The following is a 23960-nucleotide window of genomic DNA, read 5'->3' on the forward strand; positions in this document are numbered from 1 at the left end:
AAAATTTTCGCCAAAAATACAAAGGGGTTAACCTTCCTTTTTTTTTGACCAAAAAATTTTTTGTCTCAGAATTGATTCGTATGACTTTTACCCGACCAATTGGACCCCAAGGAACTCAGAAAACGCAGCAAAAGGAGCCTGGGATCAACGGGAGAGAAGATACGAGGAAAAAAGCACCTGCTGAAAAATGTCGAAAATTCAGGTTTTCGTTTTTTGGCTGTAACTTTCGATGCGTTGATCGCAGCGTATTGGGACTGCGCCCAATCGATTTCTCTCGCAAAAGTACGTCGGAATAGTGCCACAATTAATTTATTCCAGCACTTTTGAAAATCGCGAAAATTTTCGCCAAAAATACAAAGGGGTTAACCTTCCTTTTTTTTTGACCAAAAATTTTTCGTCTCAGAATTGATTCGTATGACTTTTACCCGACCAATTGGACCCCAAGGAACTCAGAAAACGCAGCAAAAGGAGCCTGGGATCAACGGGAGAGAAGATACGAGGAAAAAAGCACCTGCTGAAAAATGTCGAAAATTCAGGTTTTCGTTTTTTGGCTGTAACTTTCGATGCGTTGATCGCAGCGTATTGGGACTGCGCCCAATCGATTTCTCTCGCAAAAGTACGTCGGAATAGTGCCACAATTAATTTATTCCAGCACTTTTGAAAATTGCGAAAATTTTCGCCAAAAATACAAAGGGGTTAACCTTCCTTTTTTTTTGACCAAAAATTTTTCGTCTCAGAATTGAGTCGTATGACTCTTTCCCGACCAATTGGACCCCAAGGAACTCAGAAAACGCAGCAAAAGGAGCGTGGGATCAACGGGAGAGAAGATACGAGGAAAAAAGCACCTGCTGAAAAATGTCGAAAATTCAGGTTTTCGTTTTTTGGCTGTAACTTCCGACGCGTTGATCGCAGCGTATTGGGACTGCGCCCAATCGATTTCTCACGCAAAATTACGTCGGAATGGTGCCACAATTAATTTATTCCAGCACTTTTGAAAATCGCGAAAATTTTCGCCAAAAATACAAAGGGGTTAACCTTCCTTTTTTTTTGACTAAAAAATTTTTCGTCTCAGAATTGATTCGTATGACTCTTTCCCGACCAATTGGACCCCAAGGAACTCAGAAAACGCAGCAAAAGGAGCGTGAGATCGACGGGAGCGAAGATACGAGGAAAAAAGCACCTGCTGAAAAATGTCGAAAATTCAGGTTTTCGTTTTTTGGCTGTAACTTTCGATGCGTTGATCGCAGCGTATTGGGACTGCGCCCAATCGATTTCTCACGCAAAATTACGTCGGAATAGTGCCACAATTAATTAATTCTAGCACTTTTGAAAATCGCGAAAATTTTCGCCAAAAATACAAAGGGGTTAACCTTCCTTTTTTTTTGACCAAAAAATTTTTCGTCTCAGAATTGATTCGTATGACTTTTTTCCGACCAATTGGACCCTAAGGAACTCAGAAAACGCAGCAAAAGGAGCGTGGGATCAACGGGAGAGAAAATACGAGGAAAAAAGCACCTGCTGAAAAATGTCGAAAATTTAGGTTTTCGTTTTTTGGCTGTAACTTTCGATGCGTTGATCGCAGCGTATTGGGACTGCGCCCAATCGATTTCTCTCGCAAAATTACGTCGGAATAGTGCCGCAATTAATTAATTCTAGCACTTTTGAAAATCGCGAAAATTTTCGCCAAAAATACAAAGGGGTTAACCTTCCTTTTTTTTTGACCAAAAAATTTTTCGTCTCAGAATTGAGTCGTATGACTCTTTCCCGACCAATTGGACCCCAAGGAACTCAGAAAACGCAGCAAAAGAAGCGTGGGATCAACGGGAGAGAAGATACGAGGAAAAAAGCACCTGCTGAAAAATGTCGAAAATTCAGGTTTTCGTTTTTTGGCTGTAACTTTCGATGCGTTGATCGCAGCGTATTGGGACTGCGCCCAATCGATTTCTCACGCAAAATCACGTCGGAATAGTGCCACAATTAATTAATTCTAGCACTTTTGAAAATCGCGAAAATTTTCGCCAAAAATACAAAGGGGTTAACAGTCCTTTTTTTTTGACCAAAAAATTTTTCGTCTCAGAATTGATTCGTATGACTCATTCCCGACCAATTGGACCCCAAGGAACTCAGAAAACGCAGCAAAAGGAGCGTGGGATCAACGGGAGAGAAGATACGAGAAAAAAAGCACCTGCTGAAAAATGTCGAAAATTCAGGTTTTCGTTTTTTGGCTGTAACTTTCGATGCGTTGATCGCAGCGTATTGGGACTGCGCCCAATCGATTTCTCACGCAAAATCACGTCGGAATAGTGCCACAATTAATTCATTCCAGCACTTTTGAAAATCGCGAAAATTTTCGCCAAAAATACAAAGTCGTTAACCTTCCTTTTTTTTTGACCGAAAAATTTTTCGTCTCAGAATTGATTCGTATGACTCTTTCCCGACCAATTGGACCCCAAGGAACTCAGAAAACGCAGCAAAAGGAGCGTGGGATCAACGGGAGAGAAGATACGAGGAAAAAAGCACCTGCTGAAAAATGTCGAAAATTCAGGTTTTCGTTTTTTGGCTGTAACTTTCGATGCGTTGATCGCAGCGTATTGGGACTGCGCCCAATCGATTTCTCTCGCAAAATTACGTCGGAATAGTGCCGCAATTAATTTATTTCAGCACTTTTGAAAATCGCGAAAATTTTCGCCAAAAATACAAAGGGGTTAACCTTCCTTTTTTTTTGACCAAAAAATTTTTTGTCTCAGAATTGATTCGTATGACTTTTACCCGACCAATTGGACCCCAAGGAACTCAGAAAACGCAGCAAAAGGAGCCTGGGATCAACGGGTGAGAAGATACGAGGAAAAAAGCACCTGCTGAAAAATGTCGAAAATTCAGGTTTTCGTTTTTTGGCTGTAACTTTCGATGCGTTGATCGCAGCGTATTGGGACTGCGCCCAATCGATTTCTCTCGCAAAATCACGTCGGAATAGTGCCACAATTAATTAATTCTAGCACTTTTGAAAATCGCGAAAATTTTCGCCAAAAATACAAAGGGGTTAACCTTCCTTTTTTTTTGACCAAAAAATTTTTTGTCTCAGAATTGATTCGTATGACTTTTACCCGACCAATTGGACCCCAAGGAACTCAGAAAACGCAGCAAAAGGAGCCTGGGATCAACGGGAGAGAAGATACGAGGAAAAAAGCACCTGCTGAAAAATGTCGAAAATTCAGGTTTTCGTTTTTTGGCTGTAACTTTCGATGCGTTGATCGCAGCGTATTGGGACTGCGCCCAATCGATTTCTCTCGCAAAAGTACGTCGGAATAGTGCCACAATTAATTTATTCCAGCACTTTTGAAAATCGCGAAAATTTTCGCCAAAAATACAAAGGGGTTAACCTTCCTTTTTTTTTGACCAAAAATTTTTCGTCTCAGAATTGAGTCGTATGACTCTTTCCCGACCAATTGGACCCAAGGAACTCAGAAAACGCAGCAAAAGGAGCGTGGGATCAACGGGAGAGAAGATACGAGGAAAAAAGCACCTGCTGAAAAATGTCGAAAATTCAGGTTTTCGTTTTTTGGCTGTAACTTCCGACGCGTTGATCGCAGCGTATTGGGACTGCGCCCAATCGATTTCTCACGCAAAATTACGTCGGAATAGTGCCACAATTAATTTATTCCAGCACTTTTGAAAATCGCGAAAATTTTCGCCAAAAATACAAAGGGGTTAACCTTCCTTTTTTTTTGACTAAAAAATTTTTCGTCTCAGAATTGATTCGTATGACTCTTTCCCGACCAATTGGACCCCAAGGAACTCAGAAAACGCAGCAAAAGGAGCGTGAGATCGACGGGAGCGAAGATACGAGGAAAAACGCACCTGCTGAAAAATGTCGAAAATTCAGGTTTTCGTTTTTTGGCTGTAACTTTCGATGCGTTGATCGCAGCGTATTGGGACTGCGCCCAATCGATTTCTCACGCAAAATTACGTCGGAATAGTGCCACAATTAATTAATTCTAGCACTTTTGAAAATCGCGAAAATTTTCGCCAAAAATACAAAGGGGTTAACCTTCCTTTTTTTTTGACCAAAAAATTTTTCGTCTCAGAATTGAGTCGTATGACTCTTTCCCGACCAATTGGACCCCAAGGAACTCAGAAAACGCAGCAAAAGGAGCGTGGGATCAACGGGAGAGAAGATACGAGGAAAAAAGCACCTGCTGAAAAATGTCGAACATTCAGGTTTTCGTTTTTTGGCTGTAACTTTCGATGCGTTGATCGCAGCGTATTGGGACTGCGCCCAATCGATTTCTCTCGCAAAATTACGTCGGAATAGTGCCACAATTAATTCATTCCAGCACTTTTGAAAATCGCGAAAATTTTCGCCAAAAATACAAAGGGGTTAACCTTCCTTTTTTTTTGACCAAAAAATTTTTCGTCTCAGAATTAATTCGTATGACTCTTTCCCGACCAATTGGACCCCAAGGAACTCAGAAAACGCAGCAAAGAAGCTTGGGATCAACGGGAGAGAAGATACGAGGAAAAAAGCATTTGCTGAAAAATGTCGAACATTCAGGTTTTCGTTTTTTGGCTGTAACTCTCGATGCGTTGATCGCAGCGTATTGGGACTGCGCCCAATCGATTTCTCTCGCAAAATTACGTCGGAATAGTGCCACAATTAATTCATTCCAGCACTTTTGAAAATCGCGAAAATTTTCGCCAAAAATACAAAGGGGTTAACCTTCCTTTTTTTTTGACCAAAAAATTTTTCGTCTCAGAATTAATTCGTATGACTCTTTCCCGACCAATTGGACCCCAAGGAACTCAGAAAACGCAGCAAAGAAGCTTGGGATCAACGGGAGAGAAGATACGAGGAAAAAAGCATTTGCTGAAAAATGTCGAACATTCAGGTTTTCGTTTTTTGGCTGTAACTTTCGATGCGTTGATCGCAGCGTATTGGGACTGCGCCCAATCGATTTCTCACGCAAAATCACGTCGGAATAGTGCCACAATTAATTCATTCCAGCACTTTTGAAAATCGCGAAAATTTTCGCCAAAAATACAAAGTCGTTAACCTTCCTTTTTTTTTGACCAAAAAATTTTTCGTCTCGGAATTGAGTCGTATGACTCTTTCCCGACCAATTGGACCCCAAGGAACTCAGAAAACGCAGCAAAAGAAGCGTGGTATCAACGGGAGAGAAGATACGAGGAAAAAAGCACCTGCTGAAAAATGTCGAAAATTCAGGTTTTCGTTTTTTGGCTGTAACTTTCGATGCGTTGATCGCAGCGTATTGGGACTGCGCCCAATCGATTTCTCTCGCAAAATTACGTCGGAATAGTGCCGCAATTAATTTATTTCAGCACTTTTGAAAATCGCGAAAATTTTCTCCAAAAATACAAAGGGGTTAACCTTCCTTTTTTTTTGACCAAAAAATTTTTCGTCTCAGAATTGATTCGTATGACTTTTACCCGACCAATTGGACCCCAAGGAACTCAGAAAACGCAGCAAAAGGAACGTGGGATCAACGGGAGAGAAGATACGAGGAAAAAAGCACCTGCTGAAAAATGTCGAAAATTCAGGTTTTCGTTTTCTGGCTGTAACTTTCGATGCGTTGATCGCAGCGTATTGGGACTGCGCCCAATCGATTTCTCACGCAAAATCACGTCGGAATAGTGCCACAATTAATTAATTCTAGCACTTTTGAAAATCGCGAAAATTTTCGCCAAAAATACAAAGGGGTTAACCTTCCTTTTTTTTTGACCAAAAAATTTTTCGTCTCAGAATTGATTCGTATGACTTTTACCCGACCAATTGGACCCCAAGGAACTCAGAAAACGCAGCAAAAGGAGCCTGGGATCAACGGGAGAGAAGATACGAGGAAAAAAGCACCTGCTGAAAAATGTCGAAAATTCAGGTTTTCGTTTTTTGGCTGTAACTTTCGATGCGTTGATCGCACCGTATTGGGACTGCGCCCAATCGATTTCTCTCGCAAAAGTACGTCGGAATAGTGCCACAATTAATTTATTCCAGCACTTTTGAAAATCGCGAAAATTTTCGCCAAAAATACAAAGGGGTTAACCTTCCTTTTTTTTCGACCAAAAATTTTTCGTCTCAGAATTGAGTCGTATGACTCTTTCCCGACCAATTGGACCCCAAGGAACTCAGAAAACGCAGCAAAAGGAGCGTGGGATCAACGGGAGAGAAGATACGAGGAAAAAAGCACCTGCTGAAAAATGTCGAAAATTCAGGTTTTCGTTTTTTGGCTGTAACTTCCGACGCGTTGATCGCAGCGTATTGGGACTGCGCCCAATCGATTTCTCACGCAAAATTACGTCGGAATAGTGCCACAATTAATTTATTCCAGCACTTTTGAAAATCGCGAAAATTTTCGCCAAAAATACAAAGGGGTTAACCTTCCTTTTTTTTTGACTAAAAAATTTTTCGTCTCAGAATTGATTCGTATGACTCTTTCCCGACCAATTGGACCCCAAGGAACTCAGAAAACGCAGCAAAAGGAGCGTGAGATCGACGGGAGCGAAGATACGAGGAAAAAAGCACCTGCTGAAAAATGTCGAAAATTCAGGTTTTCGTTCTTTGGCTGTAACTTTCGATGCGTTGATCGCAGCGTATTGGGACTGCGCCCAATCGATTTCTCACGCAAAATTACGTCGGAATAGTGCCACAATTAATTAATTCTAGCACTTTTGAAAATCGCGAAAATTTTCGCCAAAAATACAAAGGGGTTAACCTTCCTTTTTTTTTGACCAAAAAATTTTTTGTCTCAGAATTGAGTCGTATGACTCTTTCCCGACCAATTGGACCCCAAGGAACTCAGAAAACGCAGCAAAAGGAGCGTGGGATCAACGGGAGAGAAGATACGAGGAAAAAAGCACCTGCTGAAAAATGTTGAAAATTCAGGTTTTCGTTTTTTGGCTGTAACTTTCGACGCGTTGATCGCAGCGTATTGGGACTGCGCCCAATCGATTTCTCACGCAAAATTACGTCGGAATAGTGCCACAGTTAATTTATTCCAGCACTTTTGAAAATCGCGAAAATTTTCGCCAAAAATACAAAGGGGTTAACCTTCCTTTTTTTTTGACCAAAAAATTTTTCGTCTCAGAATTGATTCGTATGACTTTTTCCCGACCAATTGGACCCTAAGGAACTCAGAAAACGCAGCAAAAGGAGCGTGGGATCAACGGGAGAGAAAATACGAGGAAAAAAGCACCTGCTGAAAAATGTCGAAAATTTAGGTTTTCGTTTTTTGGCTGTAACTTTCGATGCGTTGATCGCAGCGTATTGGGACTGCGCCCAATCGATTTCTCTCGCAAAATTACGTCGGAATAGTGCCGCAATTAATTAATTCTAGCACTTTTGAAAATCGCGAAAATTTTCGCCAAAAATACAAAGGGGTTAACCTTCCTTTTTTTTTGACCAAAAAATTTTTCGTCTCAGAATTGAGTCGTATGACTCTTTCCCGACCAATTGGACCCCAAGGAACTCAGAAAACGCAGCAAAAGAAGCGTGGGATCAACGGGAGAGAAGATACGAGGAAAAAAGCACCTGCTGAAAAATGTCGAAAATTCAGGTTTTCGTTTTTTGGCTGTAACTTTCGATGCGTTGATCGCAGCGTATTGGGACTGCGCCCAATCGATTTCTCACGCAAAATCACGTCGGAATAGTGCCACAATTAATTAATTCTAGCACTTTTGAAAATCGCGAAAATTTTCGCCAAAAATACAAAGGGGTTAACCTTCCTTTTTTTTTGACCAAAAAATTTTTCGTCTCAGAATTGATTCGTATGACTCAATCCCGACCAATTGGACCCCAAGGAACTCAGAAAACGCAGCAAAAGGAGCGTGGGATCAACGGGAGAGAAGATACGAGAAAAAAAGCACCTGCTGAAAAATGTCGAAAATTCAGGTTTTCGTTTTTTGGCTGTAACTTTCGATGCGTTGATCGCAGCGTATTGGGACTGCGCCCAATCGATTTCTCACGCAAAATCACGTCGGAATAGTGCCACAATTAATTCATTCCAGCACTTTTGAAAATCGCGAAAATTTTCGCCAAAAATACAAAGTCGTTAACCTTCCTTTTTTTTTGACCGAAAAATTTTTCGTCTCAGAATTGATTCGTATGACTCTTTCCCGACCAATTGGACCCCAAGGAACTCAGAAAACGCAGCAAAAGGAGCGTGGGATCAACGGGAGAGAAGATACGAGGAAAAAAGCACCTGCTGAAAAATGTCGAAAATTCAGGTTTTCGTTTTTTGGCTGTAACTTTCGATGCGTTGATCGCAGCGTATTGGGACTGCGCCCAATCGATTTCTCTCGCAAAATTACGTCGGAATAGTGCCGCAATTAATTTATTTCAGCACTTTTGAAAATCGCGAAAATTTTCGCCAAAAATACAAAGGGGTTAACCTTCCTTTTTTTTTGACCAAAAAATTTTTCGTCTCAGAATTGATTCGTATGACTTTTACCCGACCAATTGGACCCCAAGGAACTCAGAAAACGCAGCAAAAGGAGCCTGGGATCAACGGGAGAGAAGATACGAGGAAAAAAGCACCTGCTGAAAAATGTCGAAAATTCAGGTTTTCGTTTTCTGGCTGTAACTTTCGATGCGTTGATCGCAGCGTATTGGGACTGCGCCCAATCGATTTCTCACGCAAAATCACGTCGGAATAGTGCCACAATTAATTAATTCTAGCACTTTTGAAAATCGCGAAAATTTTCGCCAAAAATACAAAGGGGTTAACCTTCCTTTTTTTTTGACCAAAAAATTTTTTGTCTCAGAATTGATTCGTATGACTTTTACCCGACCAATTGGACCCCAAGGAACTCAGAAAACGCAGCAAAAGGAGCCTGGGATCAACGGGAGAGAAGATACGAGGAAAAAAGCACCTGCTGAAAAATGTCGAAAATTCAGGTTTTCGTTTTTTGGCTGTAACTTTCGATGCGTTGATCGCAGCGTATTGGGACTGCGCCCAATCGATTTCTCTCGCAAAAGTACGTCGGAATAGTGCCACAATTAATTTATTCCAGCACTTTTGAAAATCGCGAAAATTTTCGCCAAAAATACAAAGGGGTTAACCTTCCTTTTTTTTTGACCAAAAATTTTTCGTCTCAGAATTGATTCGTATGACTCAATCCCGACCAATTGGACCCCAAGGAACTCAGAAAACGCAGCAAAAGGAGCGTGGGATCAACGGGAGAGAAGATACGAGAAAAAAAGCACCTGCTGAAAAATGTCGAAAATTCAGGTTTTCGTTTTTTGGCTGTAACTTTCGATGCGTTGATCGCAGCGTATTGGGACTGCGCCCAATCGATTTCTCACGCAAAATCACGTCGGAATAGTGCCACAATTAATTCATTCCAGCACTTTTGAAAATCGCGAAAATTTTCGCCAAAAATACAAAGTCGTTAACCTTCCTTTTTTTTTGACCGAAAAATTTTTCGTCTCAGAATTGATTCGTATGACTCTTTCCCGACCAATTGGACCCCAAGGAACTCAGAAAACGCAGCAAAAGGAGCGTGGGATCAACGGGAGAGAAGATACGAGGAAAAAAGCACCTGCTGAAAAATGTCGAAAATTCAGGTTTTCGTTTTTTGGCTGTAACTTTCGATGCGTTGATCGCAGCGTATTGGGACTGCGCCCAATCGATTTCTCTCGCAAAATTACGTCGGAATAGTGCCGCAATTAATTTATTTCAGCACTTTTGAAAATCGCGAAAATTTTCGCCAAAAATACAAAGGGGTTAACCTTCCTTTTTTTTTGACCAAAAAATTTTTCGTCTCAGAATTGATTCGTATGACTTTTACCCGACCAATTGGACCCCAAGGAACTCAGAAAACGCAGCAAAAGGAGCCTGGGATCAACGGGAGAGAAGATACGAGGAAAAAAGCACCTGCTGAAAAATGTCGAAAATTCAGGTTTTCGTTTTCTGGCTGTAACTTTCGATGCGTTGATCGCAGCGTATTGGGACTGCGCCCAATCGATTTCTCACGCAAAATCACGTCGGAATAGTGCCACAATTAATTAATTCTAGCACTTTTGAAAATCGCGAAAATTTTCGCCAAAAATACAAAGGGGTTAACCTTCCTTTTTTTTTGACCAAAAAATTTTTTGTCTCAGAATTGATTCGTATGACTTTTACCCGACCAATTGGACCCCAAGGAACTCAGAAAACGCAGCAAAAGGAGCCTGGGATCAACGGGAGAGAAGATACGAGGAAAAAAGCACCTGCTGAAAAATGTCGAAAATTCAGGTTTTCGTTTTTTGGCTGTAACTTTCGATGCGTTGATCGCAGCGTATTGGGACTGCGCCCAATCGATTTCTCTCGCAAAAGTACGTCGGAATAGTGCCACAATTAATTTATTCCAGCACTTTTGAAAATCGCGAAAATTTTCGCCAAAAATACAAAGGGGTTAACCTTCCTTTTTTTTTGACCAAAAATTTTTCGTCTCAGAATTGAGTCGTATGACTCTTTCCCGACCAATTGGACCCCAAGGAACTCAGAAAACGCAGCAAAAGGAGCGTGGGATCAACGGGAGAGAAGATACGAGGAAAAAAGCACCTGCTGAAAAATGTCGAAAATTCAGGTTTTCGTTTTTTGGCTGTAACTTCCGACGCGTTGATCGCAGCGTATTGGGACTGCGCCCAATCGATTTCTCTCGCAAAATTACGTCGGAATAGTGCCGCAATTAATTTATTCCAGCACTTTTGAAAATCGCGAAAATTTTCGCCAAAAATACAAAGGGGTTAACCTTCCTTTTTTTTTGACCAAAAAATTTATCGTCTCAGAATTGATTCGTATGACTTTTTCCCGACCAATTGGACCCTAAGGAACTCAGAAAACGCAGCAAAAGGAGCGTGGGATCAACGGGAGAGAAGATACGAGGAAAAAAGCACCTGCTGAAAAATGTCGAAAATTCAGGTTTTCGTTTTTTCGCTGTCACTTTCCATGCGTTGATCGCAGCGTATTGGGACTGCGCCCAATCGATTTCTCTCGCAAAATTACGTCGGAATAGTGCCACAATTAATTTATTCCAGCACTTTCGAAAATCGCGTAAATTTTCGCCAAAAATGCAAACCTTCCTTTTTTTTTGACCAATAAATTTCTCGTCTCAGAATCGATTCGCATGACTCTTTTCCGGTCAATTAGACCCCAAGGAACTCAGAAAACGCAGCAAAAGGAGCGTGGGATCAACGGGAGAGAAGATACGAGGACAAAAGCACCTGCTGTAAAATGTCGAAAATTCAGGTTTTCGTTTTTTGGCTGTAACTCCTGATCAGTTGCTCGCAGCGTATTGGGACTGCGCTCAATCGTTTCTTCCCGCGAAATTACTTCGGTATAGTACATCAAAGAATTTATTCCAGCACTTTTCAAAATCGCGAAAATTTTCGCCAAAAATGCAAAGGGGTTAGCTTCCTTTTCTCGTCAGCCCAAAGTCTTCAGTCTCAGAATTGATTCGTCAGACGTCTCTTAGACCAACTGGAATCTGGGGAATTGCACGAAACACTCCAAAAAGACCGTAGAACCGATACCTGAAAAATTACCATAGAAATGCGACGAAATTGTATGTTCTGCGTTGTTTGCGTCCGATCTGTTGTTCACAATGTTCTCATATCGTGTGCAATCGTCTTTAGCAATGCTTTTTGACATTGCATGTTATTCTAGGTTCATCGAATCATTGAAAACACGTAATCGGTTGAGCTTCGTCATACCGATTTAGACCGGAAGAACCCATCAATTCAAATTCAGCGATCCTCAATCCAGCTAATCCGGAACCAGATAAAAGTCTTCGCACTTTTTCGCTGTTACATCCGATCGCAAGCTAATTGATTTATTGTAGTTCCTAAATGTGAAAATATAGCCAATGCCACAAAAACACGAATTATGCTGATGAATGGTGCGATTCTTTTCTTTCTCCGTTAACAGAATCTCAGTATCCCAATTATGAGCATTATATTTTTTTTTATTGTTTACCATAATGTAAATCAAAATAAATACACCGCAATAAAATTGAATCACGGTCAATACGATTTGCTCCAATTCACTGTGATCGAAATTCTCATTATAGGGTTACGGAATCAGTCAAAATCGAGTACCGACGTACGTTACTTGAGATATGCATAGTGTTCATTGGGTTGCTCTTAAATCTAATACAGATTCGAACAAATTGTCACAGACAGTTCTTAACAAGTTTATTTGGCATATAATAAATTGATCATAAAATTGTATAAGAATATAACAACATTGAAGTAAGTACGAGGGTTGGTAGTTTCAATTTCTACATGGTAAATTCATTGTCCGTTCGTAAAAACTTTTTTTTATTTTCTAATTTGTAGTAGCAATTCACACTTGTCACTTATTCAACGACAATTGGCGGCTGTCCAGCTGAATCTTTAGTCGTTGCATCCATAGACTTAGCACCGGTACTTTGGACGGCGTTTTCTTGATTCTTGAACATTGTTATCCCCGTTCTAGCCGCCGCTGGAGGACTTCCGGTCGGTGCTAATCCCGAACCACCCATGTTCACGCCTCCCCCGCTGACCTTTGGGCAAAAATACTGTCGTTAGCATGTACATATCGTAATCTATTTTTTCCGCATCCTAAGAGTTTGTGAAAAAAAGAATAAAATACTCAAGTTTTTCATGTTACAATAGTTTATTGATAAAAAATTGTTTCTCCCATTTCCTGCCAAGCCTCGACTTTGGAAAGAAATAGAAAAATAAATGAAGAAAAATTCACCTGATACAAGCTTTCTTTAATTTCATGCGCATTATCGGGTTACTTGGACGTTTTTAGCCTGACGAAGGCTGAAAACTGATCCCTTCACTTTAAATATCACGGATGCCCGACGACTTGAGGTTCCGTTTAATTTACTGTGATCGTCATACTTCTCAACCTTTAAAAATTTGTCGTTAGAATGTGACTCGATCAACGGACTTGGTTCTAATTCCCCCAGAGAAACCTGAACGGCTGTTTCCTGATCAACGGAATAAGCAGCAATAGAATTTTGGGCAGACGGTGCCGAGGATAAATCAAGTTTTAAAGATAATTCAGCTTCCTTTTGAATCGAGTCGATCAATGACTGAAGTTTCTCAGGCACCGGATGCCGCCGGAATACTAATTCGCTTATAAGATCTGGAATGTATGCAAATTCCGTGTCAATATTTTGCGACCGTTTGATCCTGACCTCTTCAGATACCGGCGTTGTAAATTTTGGGAAATTTTCCGGCGGTTCGACAGCGATACGAAAACCGTATTCTTTTTTAGTCGACGGAAACGAGCGAGAACTGGAAGGCCCTGCGATAAACACGATCGACTTCCGGCCGCAAGTTAGATTTCGTTGGTCTTTCCGATGGGCAGATGAGGCAGACGAAGACTGAGCTCCGGAGCCGAAAATCCTCCCCCAATATCTGACAAAGCTCGTCACAGCGGACCCGATTTTCCGACCGATCTCTGAACGCGAGCGAGTGGATGCTGCGTCATTAGCGTCGACAGGTAAAAGGTCGCGATCGCGTTGCAAGGACCTCGGCTTAACTGGTTTTGTTCTATTCACCTGGGGGTGGATCGGGGGCGCAGAATGAACTAGCCTGCTGCCGAGAGATCCGGGCTTTTCTTTCCTCGTGCGAACCCATTCGTGACCGAGGACCCGGTCGAGGGTGAGTCTGAGGGTGATATCGGGCTCGAGGATGTGACGGACGATGCTCTTGGCGAGGGCGGAGACGGTGTCGCGAACGCGTGAGCGGAAGACCCAGTTCCTGGACATCTGGTCCTTGAGGAGCTTCCGGAGGTTCGAATCGTCGAACGGCATCGAGGCGTTCAGCATTATGAAGAGGATTATCCCGAGGGACCAGACGTCGGCCAGTTTCGGGTTGTACGGCGTCCCCGAGACGACTTCCGGCGCCGCGTATGCCGCCGATCCGCAATACGTCTGGCTCAGCACCCGACGGCCATCGTTGTCGGCGCAGAACCTGGCGAACCCGAAATCCGCGAGCTTGACGTTGAACCGACGGGAGAGGAGGATATTCTCGCACTTGAGGTCCCGATGCGCGATGTTCTTCCCGTGGAGGTAGTGAAGCCCGGATGCCATCTGCCGGAACCACAACTTCGACTGCTGCTCCGGGACCACGCCGTTCCTCTTCACGAAGTCCAGGAGATCGCCGTTGTCCGCGTACCTCATGAAGATGAAGACCCGAGGACCGCGCTGCAGGATGCTGTGCACCTGGATTATGTGCGGGTTCTCGATCTTCGTCAGGATCTCCAACTCTCGCGGGAAGAACTTGTCCAGGAAATCACGGGGGGCCTTCTCCTTATCGAATATCTTGCACGCCAGCCGCATCTTCTTTGGACTCGTTCCGTCCACATAGTCGGCCAAATGGACCGTGGCGTACGATCCCTGTGAATCGGTCAATTCATCTTTATTCAGAGCATCGAATTTATCAAGCAAACATACTGAGTTTTGAAATAGCGGTGCAAGTAAGTAAAGACCCAGATAGCACAAAACTTGAAGTCGTCAAAAAAGACGTCTAAAGGATGTCTCATGCACCATTTTCTGACGTTTATGAGGTACCAAGGACATCTTTTAGGCATTAAAATATCTTTTCAAAAAATGGCGCATAAGACATCCTTTAGACGTCATTTCGACGATTTCAAGTTTTGCTAACTGGGGTGAATCAATCACTTTGTAACCATTGAATACTGCTACCCTGGTAAAACAGTGATTTGATATTTCGTAAGACTCGATACATTCTTGTTTTGAGAATTGTGCAGATAAGTTTTCACATAGATCTGTGTTCTACCGATAAACTGCAGCTATCGCGCGACAAGAATGAAGCAGAAATTCACACGAAAATTGTTGTACCAGTATCTCTATATTTTTCTCTACGGAACCTCAATTCATAGACTCTATTGAAACTTACATTTAATTCATAACAAACTGTGGTGCAAATAATCATGAATTTTTTGGAAATAAAATGGTTTACTTACTTGTCCAATTTTTTTCCCGATTAGATAGCCTCGCTGTTCAAGCGCGTTCACCTCCGAATTTCGGGGGCTGAGTCGCGTGGCCATGCCAAAGGCTCTTCATTGGAGGTGCCCTGACTCCTTTGGAATGACAATGTACTTTATCAAGCCTCTTTGGACTGTCTGTTCGCATTTGTCGATCTTTTCTTTGTTACGATACAGTAAAGCGATCGTTTGAAGGGAAAGAAAAGCGCTTTAGACTACGTGAATGTACCTCTTTTTCGGTGCCCTTCTTTTTGGTGAACAAATTTTAGAATCCAGGTCATAGACCGAGGCGAAACACTTGCAATACGGAAATGGGGAGGCCTACCTGGCCTGTCATTGAAGATTGTGCTGGAGGCAGGTGCAGAGATCACTGGAAATTTGGCATTAAGTCCAACTTGTACCTGGAGGAAAATTTGGCACAGAAAAATGCTTGTCTCATTCAACCGTGGCCATAATAAAACAATAAACAATTGACCGGTGCCACGGCCTCCCCATCTGTCTATTTCTCACCTGGGGGTTTCGTTTATCACAGATAATATACGTATAATGCCGAAATGTAACGTAGGGAAAAAAATTAAACAGCTTTCTCTGACGATTGCGGATTACTCATTACGTACGGTTTGGAGAGATCTAATTTCAACGAGAGAAGTACGGTTTGCATGAAATACGGATTTTTTTTTCACTCGAGATCATATGAATTACTGGTTAATTTACGACCGCGAAAATATCGCTCTCCGTTGCCTGTGTCAACCGTCAAACACTTTTCATATTTTCTTCAACTGTTGTTTGACAACCTTGTCATCAGGTACAGAACGTTTCGCAATCTGATATTTGGCAACGTACAAGAAATGAAAGGAAATGATTGAAACGTTTTCGGTGTCGGAGGTCAGTAAATATGCGGTCTACTTCACTTTGTCATTTTACTTTATTTTGTTATTTTGTCAACGAATAAATTTTGCTATTCCCGCCTTCTTTGTAGACACCCGTTGCCTTTTGACGCCGACCCGAGGGGTTTTTAATTTTTCTCCTTTGCTTCTGTGTATTGATAATCTCTGAGGATAGCCCTTCTTAAAGGACCGAATAATCAACACACAGTTGACGGTTTGTTTACTGACTTTCAACACCAAAAAAGTTTGAACAGTTATTGGATAAAGTCGTGAAATTCTATCTACAATAAAAGGAAATGTCATGAATTGCGCACAGACCTTCAACCAACAAATTTATCTCAGAACAACAATTTTGAGGAATATTAAAAACTGATACTTATTTCAAATATATACTCGTTTCCACACCACCGAAGGTGGTAATTCTACTTGATTAATTCAATATTCATTTAGCGTATTTTTTTAAACATGGTATCCCCTGGAAGTGTATTCCACGACAAAGAATTCGAATTTATCATACTTTGTTTTCGAATAATTTGACGCAGACAGTATTTATCTTACGGAGCCGTTCGTTTAACGATATTTGTTGTCATTTTCCTATATTTCGTAAACGAGAAACGATAATGATTTAATATTTGTATAACGTGGCGTGCAAATCTCGGCTGCGAGTGTCTCCCCACGCTTGCAAACATCGAATGATTTCGAACGAATTTGCGGTAGTCGCCCCTGTATGGCAAGTTGCTGTCAGATAGCGCGTCAGGCGTAAATTTAAAGGCTGCTTTGGCTTCTACACTTTTCGGTGTCGCGTAACTGCTAGCGAAATAATTTTAATTAACTATTAAGAATAATTACCTGTACAATATGCCACAATTACTTTATTGTCAAGGTTATCCCTTGTATATTGAAATCGCATCTGTTGTTTATCTTTTATATTGGTGACGCTGAATTTCGCAAATATTTTCAAGATGTATAATATACTCAGGGTAAAAATTAATTTGGGTTTTTCCTTATTTATTATTAAACCAAATTATACATGGTAAGGTGGAAACAGCAGCTTATGCAGCTGGATCATCACCCTTTGTGGTTCGGGTGTAGATAAGTTGGGCGTGGTGTTGAACGACCTGCTTGATCAGTCCCTTCTGCTGAAGTTCGTTGAGCGCTCGCCTGGCCAGAGATCCACGGATCTTCAATCTTTCACTGACGATTGAGGGTGTGATCAGTTTGTACTGAGGCACTTCTTTCAGCAATTTTTCATATGTTCCTTTGTCGAACAGGACCTGGTTGTTCAACTTGTCGCGAACTTTTCCCTTGGACCACTTCTGCAATTACGATAACACAAAAAAAAGTTTACATAATTGTTACACAACACATCCCTGATTCAAAAATCTTGTGTTTCAAATTTTTCTCATCAGTCTCATTAAATCAGTATTTTCGCCTTCATAGAATATCAGGCAATTGGTATGATCGTCATTTGAGATAATTATCCTTGACAATGGACGATTTAAGAATTATTGTATACGAGAAGTTATTTCAGTTTGTATTGTGCAAAAAGATGTAGTAAATATGTCTGCACTCCTTAGAATTTTAAACTGCAAATTTGTTTTGGCTTGCGCCACGTAACAACAAATAATGAAGAAAGTGAACAAAATTTCGAACCTTCTTTTTGGCTTTGCCACCGGATCCGCCCTCCTTCTTTTTCTGGGTCTTCTGGGGTTGCTTAGAAGACCCCTTCGTGTCCTTCTTAGGCGGCTGTAAAATGAAATATATAAAATTAAATAACATCCACCGTTAGAGCTTGACAGAGAGCGAAAGAATCCTTCAGCGTTAGGCAGTAGTTTGCCAACTGTACGTCAGACTCATTAAATCAGTTTCAACCACCACAGTGTTTGTCTAGCAGTGTAAAGTCTCATCATTCGTGAAGTAATTGTAGTAGCCGAAAAATACAATTAAATCGCGTTGCTGACCGAATTCAGAGAGGTTAGGTTGTCGTGTTCTCTGTCAAAAGGCCAGCCGAAGCTTGGAGAGTGGTTAAATCATATTTTTCCAGCCTAATAAAAATCTCGTCACAAGATTCTCACACGCGACACGAAAAACTGAGGTTATTTAAAACGATTCAAAAGGCGTGCAGGTTTGTTGTGTACACCATGTGGCCGTGATAACGAGGCTCGAGGTTTGTGATTTATTGGCGAATATTTGCGCGAGTATTTCCAGTGCGGCTGATCGAATAAAGCGGGACTAAATGACGGAGGTTAAATTGGGGAATAATCGAAGCCCCTCGAGGCACTAGAACTGGTAAAATAGCGCGGAACAGCGTGCAAAATATCCACTCACCATGATGGCTGACGACTCGGAAAGAAAAGGGAAACCCGACTTCAGCCATTCTGGAAATCCGCCACCGCTGCGACCTCTGGATTCTCGCTCGTCAATTTCCGGCTTCCGTAGTCGTTTGATTTTCAGAAATAACGATGCGTCAATCCGACTGGTTTACAAGACGGTTTATTGAAACGAGGAACGAAGAAGAATGAAAGGCTTTTGTTTCAGATTTCCGATTTTCCTTTCGGTTATACCAGCTTTTTATCTATCATTAAAATTCCTTTTTAAAGGAAGTTCGATAGTATCGAGAGTTTCGAGTGCGAGCATTGCTCTGGATTATCGCGTGTCGCAGTCAGCTGAGTTGTCAGATTGACACATCGAGTTTTATACTTACACATAGACATAACATACCAATGCTCGCATGCGTACCGGTTAAAAGCAATTCCAGTATACTCTGTCTCTCTTGCTCCGCGCCGTGATTGGGTGGGCTACATGGCTGCTCAGCCTATCACGGCGCAGAGCGAGAAGACTCAGCCAATCACAGCATAGCGCGAGAGAGACAGAGTATACTGGAATTGCCGTTACCCAGTTGCCACTGCGATGGGTGACAGCAAGAGCGGCAAGAGTGCCAGCGATCGAGTCAGCGGGCTTTCGAAGAAGCGTGTCGAGTCGAATCAGCGAACATGGCGCACTCGCTGGACTTACCGCCGCCGGGATTCCTGATATTTTGATGCCCCGAAGATGTCTTGCGACTCCGCACGCCTGAAGTAAACAAGCCTTTCTCGCAACCGACGATTCCAACGTTTCACCGCATCTGTCAGCCTGGCAAGTATGATCATAAATTGGAAGAACTCCCGGTTCTTAACCTTCTGTTTACGTGGACGACGTGTCGCTCGCCTATTTCACCGAATGTCTGATAGAAAAGAGGGAGCATTGACGATTTCCGTCATCTCAGCGCGGATAGCTCGGTTTTATTGCACGCTCGTAAAACTGCCCCAAACATATCTGTATTCGAATTTGAAACTGTCCAACTGCCGGCCAAACCTCTGCCATAAGGTAGAATACCAATTTAAGCAAAAACATCAGAGATTTAAAAAAAATTCGCCAAGTACCAAAACTACATTGCAATAAAAATACTAGAACAACTTAAATATTGCTGGTCTCTGTCGTGAAATCAGTAAGGAATCCCTCGTCGCGAAGTCGGATCTCGCTGTTACGTGTAGCGATATCGACACATTATTTGAGAGCTATGTCCTTGGCGGGCACATTCGATAGGTATTTTTTATTTATACGACTACACTTGTTTGTATCGTGTGTGATCCCGTGTGATGTCGTCTCTAAGATAGGCTAATATTAAATAAATGAAGTGTATTTCTTTGCGAACACAATCAATTTTGCATCGGAATTAAAGGTTGATTATAGCTTGTATGATATTATTAATGTATGGAATTCGGAAAGTTTTTTTTTTGCCACTTGTTGCTCAGGTTTATATTTAATAAAATCAAGACTTGATGGGATCGAGTTAATTGTTCGGTTAGCTTCGATTAGATTATCGTCCTTTCAGACTTCAGGTAGTTACTACAAGTAAATTCATTCGTATTTGATGAATACATTACTCTGTATGGTTCACATCTTGTGAATCGAAATTTTTTATAAAATACTAATAAACAGAATGAAAACTGGCGAAAATCCTCTCTTGTCGGATATTAATTTTTTCCTATTTCAGATTGCTCGTACAATCGTTAAGGATGCTTCCCCTCTCGCACAAGGATTCTCGAGGATTAGGTAGTCGAATAAAGGAGAAGGTCCTGAGTTGGAAGCGTCTGATATTCTCCGACAAGAACTCCCGGAACTTGTTTCTCTTCCTGATACTGAACCTCTCATTCGCATTCGTCGAACTCACTTACGGAATATGGACCAACAGTCTGGGTCTGATATCGGACAGTTTTCACATGTTCTTCGATTGCACAGGCCTTGTAGCAGGACTCGCGGCGTCAGTTATAACCAAGTGGCGCGCCAACGAGCGTTTCTCGTATGGCTATGTGAGAGCCGAGGTTCTCGCCGGCTTTGTAAACGGTCTCTTCCTCCTCTTCATCGCTTTCTTCATAATGTCAGAGGCAGTGGAACGAGCCATTGAGCCCCCAGAAGTGAAGCATGAACGCCTCTTCGTTGTCTCCGTCCTTGGACTGCTCGTAAACCTTGTCGGCGTTTACGCCTTTCAGCATGGCCACGGTCACAGCCACGGCGGAGGCCATGGGCACTCTCACGGGGACAGCCACGGGCACTCGCATAACCACGGTCATGGCCACAGCCACGACCACCACGACATAGAGATAGATGGAAGCCAAGGCGGTGGTAATTCCCAGATAATGAAGGGAGTGTTCCTCCATATTCTGGCCGACACGCTCGGATCCGTCGGAGTAATAATATCGGCTGTATTGATGCAGATGTTCGGCTGGATGATAGCCGATCCGATCTGCTCGATGTTCATTGCCGTCCTGATAGCACTCAGCGTTTTGTCACTGATTTCCGAGTCCGTCACCATTCTCATGCAGAGACAGCCGGCGGCTCTCGATCACGTTCTTCCCCAGTGCTATAACAAGATCACGCAGTTGGCCGGGGTCTACAGCGTGCAGGAGCCACACTTTTGGACACTGTGCTCAGACATTTACGTCGGCTGTTTGAAACTCGAGGTCGCAAGGACCGTCGATCCAAAATACGTCGTCGCGCATACTCAGATGATATTCCAGGCTGCCGGCGTCAAACAGCTTACCGTTCAGCTCGACTATGCGCCTATGTGATCGACGATCGATAGTAAAATTGGAGTAGGAAATGACAACGTTGATGATGATGGACTTTTTACAAATAATTGTAATTGGAGGTACGAGGATGCCCTTTTCGTCTGTGCCACCTGTGGCAAAAAGGCGAGGAACGTCGCCTTAGCTAAAAGCCTATTTACTGTATTCAATTTTTGTGGTTCTAACGCGGTAGGCAGACGCGGTTACAAACTTAGATTGCAAGTCGTCTAACGATCAAAGAACAGGGACTCGATGCAGAGTTTGTTTTTATTTTCTTTTTTCATACGTACCACAATGAACACGCAATTCCTTGCTTTTGCATGGACGAATTAATGGACAAACTTGCCTGTGTTTTTTTTTTCCTGCATCACAGTTTTCCTTGTCACAAATTAGTTCACGATCGATCTATTCCATTTCCAGTTCAATTTCGCAGTGAACTCGAGTCAGCATAGATAATTATATTTTTTTAGATCTTACCGTTTAATTTAAAATATTACTTCTGAGTCCTGCCGGAAGACGATCGACATTAAAAATTGTAGTGAAATTAGACCATGTATAATTTACTGTAATATTATTTAAGCCTGTCGTCGGTCTTCGCATCGGGGCGCGAATATCGTAGAATCAATATGTAATATTGTCGTTGAATATTTTTACTTTTTTAAGAATATATAAATATATATATATATCACGTGTATATTATATATACTGTGTAATCTTAATAGGAAAAGAATTTTACTTAAAAAACGCATCATGGTTGTAATAATTAAATCGTTTTTCGTTCCGTTTAATCCGTGGTGCTGAGTTTTTCGTTTACTGGCCTAACACGTAATATGTATTTAATATATTAAAAATGAAAGAAAGAAAGGTTGTTCTCAATATTAATCTGTATATGTGCAACAGTGTATAATAGGTAATTTAAGTGTTATTATTATTTATCGTTAAACTTAGCACACGTGGTTAAATAGCACACAATTAATATTGAAAAATTTCTAGTTTCCTTTTTCTTCAACGTAGTTAGGAGTATCATCAAAGGCCAGTCAAAATTAAATTTAGAATAAGAAACAAACGCCTCGTTAAAAATTCATCAAGTTAATAATATACAAATTGCATTTTGTTACTCCCTTGCCTAATTATTTTTTTATATCAATCCGCATTTATCACGCTTAGGACCAAAATTTAGGATAATTTAAATCGTGCTATCATCTTGACGTAAAATTCTAAAAATTTCTACAGGAATAATGACACTAAATGTATAATTACAAGTAAAACAAATGATGTACATTGTAATAAACGAATCGGTGCATGTAATATACAATAAATATATGATCTATTTAAAAAATAATACACACACACATATATATATATCGCCGATAAATTTTCGTCAGCAAGTAATAGATAATTTTAGTTCAATACTACAAATAAATATAAAGAGAATCGAAACATTCCATGCATAATTCATTAATCACGATGAAACTTATATAGTTGCGGTTGCACGTATTTTCGCCTCGTCGTTAAACGTGCGAATAGGTAGCGAATTCCATCGTAAAACAGGATTAAAAGTGATATGAAAAATTTTACTCTATGTAAACGACGTAAATACATTGTAAATGCATATTCTATCTATAAATAATATATTTATTATACGCAATTGCCCTTTATAATACAATATGGCAATATGATTATAAATGGTAATATAAATTATTATCCGAATAGCGCGTTGAGTTAGTTATACGTTGTAAAATGGAGAAGCAAATCAGGTACAATCCTGATTCTCTTATCGCTACCCATTATCGTTTCAATTCGTATTCAATAAATAAATTGATGCGGTTTTTCAGCTCCTACTTGGGAATAAATTTAACTCACAATCGGTGTTTCCTGCATTTAATTTTTCACTGTAATGTTCCGTTTGAATTATAATCATTCTTGTCATTATCATTATACCGTCATTGATTAGTAAACAGGTTACTGTAATATGTATCTATGAAATAATAATAATATCATTCTGATTTTTGTAATTTATATACCACACGAAAATGATGTAAATAATAATGATTGAGAAATAACAGAATTAAAAACAAATAAACGAACGATAATGAAACGCTCAATATAGAATTTCGAAATCTGGATTCTGCTTATTTCTTCCTACTCCATTAAAGGACAAAAAAAAATCTGAAGAAATCATCTTGTGATTTTTAGAGACGTCTTCAAATTCTAACCGTCACAGCGAAGCAATTCAATCTCTGATCTCTTTACCTGTTACGTGAATACTGAATTATTAAGTCGACTGTATTTCGGTTGAAAAATGTATCAAGTGAAAAAAAAAACATCCGTTCCGTGATTTAAAAACGTACGTATAAATGATAATCAATGGGTTTTCAAAGCAGTAACGGGCTCTTCAAACACGTATTACATTTATTTGGAGGATATGTGTATACATATATAAATACATAAATATTTTTCATAGTAAAATCGCTTTCAAGCTACGGTACAATAGCGTCGTGGAGAAAAGAACGATTTTCGCTCCGCGTTTCGCAGGATAATTTCAATCTTATAGTCTCATCTGTTCTTCATAATTTCTTTTTTTCTCCAAAGCTGAAACTTTAATACCCATGCAGCATGATTCAGTTGTGTAAAATTTAGGCAGAAACCACAATTTGATATTTTCACAGATTATACAATGCAGAAATATACTTTGTATATCTGCATACGGTCATTTGTCTGTTTACAAATTTATGTATTTCAATTCTCTTCGAATCTTCTTCATTATTGTTGAATTGATTTTTCATTATTTTACTTTTTTTCCACCTTATTTACATGTATAATATACCTATAATACCTATGCGAAAGTATAATATAAAAGTTGGAAAAAAATACAAATTGTCGCGTATAATTAATTTTGCAAATCAATTATTATCATTATTATTATTATTATTATTATTATTATTATATCACGCTGTTTGAAATGATCG

At 40.7% G+C, this 23960-nt stretch overlaps 3 protein-coding genes and 1 non-coding gene across 5 annotated transcripts; 1 reads left to right on the forward strand and 3 right to left on the reverse strand.

Moving 5' to 3' along the window:
- Positions 1-12348: 12348 nt before the first annotated feature.
- Positions 12349-15059, reverse strand: LOC107221963 (testis-specific serine/threonine-protein kinase 2). Its single transcript, XM_015661150.2, has 3 exons — positions 14976-15059; positions 13546-14385; positions 12349-12534 (listed from the first exon to the last, which is right to left on the reverse strand). Exons 1-3 carry the CDS (start codon positions 15057-15059, stop codon positions 12349-12351), a joined length of 1110 nt encoding a protein of 369 aa, XP_015516636.1.
- Positions 15060-16870: 1811 nt separating this feature from the next.
- Positions 16871-18354, reverse strand: LOC107221962 (40S ribosomal protein S25). Its single transcript, XM_015661149.2, has 3 exons — positions 18212-18354; positions 17537-17629; positions 16871-17199 (listed from the first exon to the last, which is right to left on the reverse strand). Exons 1-3 carry the CDS (start codon positions 18212-18214, stop codon positions 16936-16938), a joined length of 360 nt encoding a protein of 119 aa, XP_015516635.1. The 5' UTR covers positions 18215-18354; the 3' UTR covers positions 16871-16935.
- On the reverse strand, positions 17286-17356 carry LOC124294279. The gene has a single exon (XR_006904233.1). It is a non-coding gene; the product is annotated as a small nucleolar RNA SNORD57 (small nucleolar RNA).
- Positions 18355-18807: 453 nt separating the features above from the next.
- On the forward strand, positions 18808-23850 carry LOC107221967 (zinc transporter 7-A). 2 transcript variants are annotated; one of them, XM_015661155.2, is made up of 2 exons: positions 18808-19022; positions 19920-23850. In XM_015661155.2, exon 2 carries the CDS (start codon positions 19942-19944, stop codon positions 20992-20994), a length of 1053 nt encoding a protein of 350 aa, XP_015516641.1. In that variant the 5' UTR covers positions 18808-19022; positions 19920-19941; the 3' UTR covers positions 20995-23850. The 2 variants fall into 2 exon arrangements, with proteins under 2 accessions (XP_015516641.1, XP_015516640.1); XM_015661154.2 differs by having other exon boundaries at positions 18808-19018.
- The last annotated feature ends 110 nt before the right edge of the window (positions 23851-23960 follow it).

This window comes from Neodiprion lecontei, chromosome 4 (assembly GCF_021901455.1).
Source record: "Neodiprion lecontei isolate iyNeoLeco1 chromosome 4, iyNeoLeco1.1, whole genome shotgun sequence".
In the NCBI taxonomy this organism is placed as follows: Eukaryota; Metazoa; Arthropoda; class Insecta; order Hymenoptera; family Diprionidae; genus Neodiprion; species Neodiprion lecontei.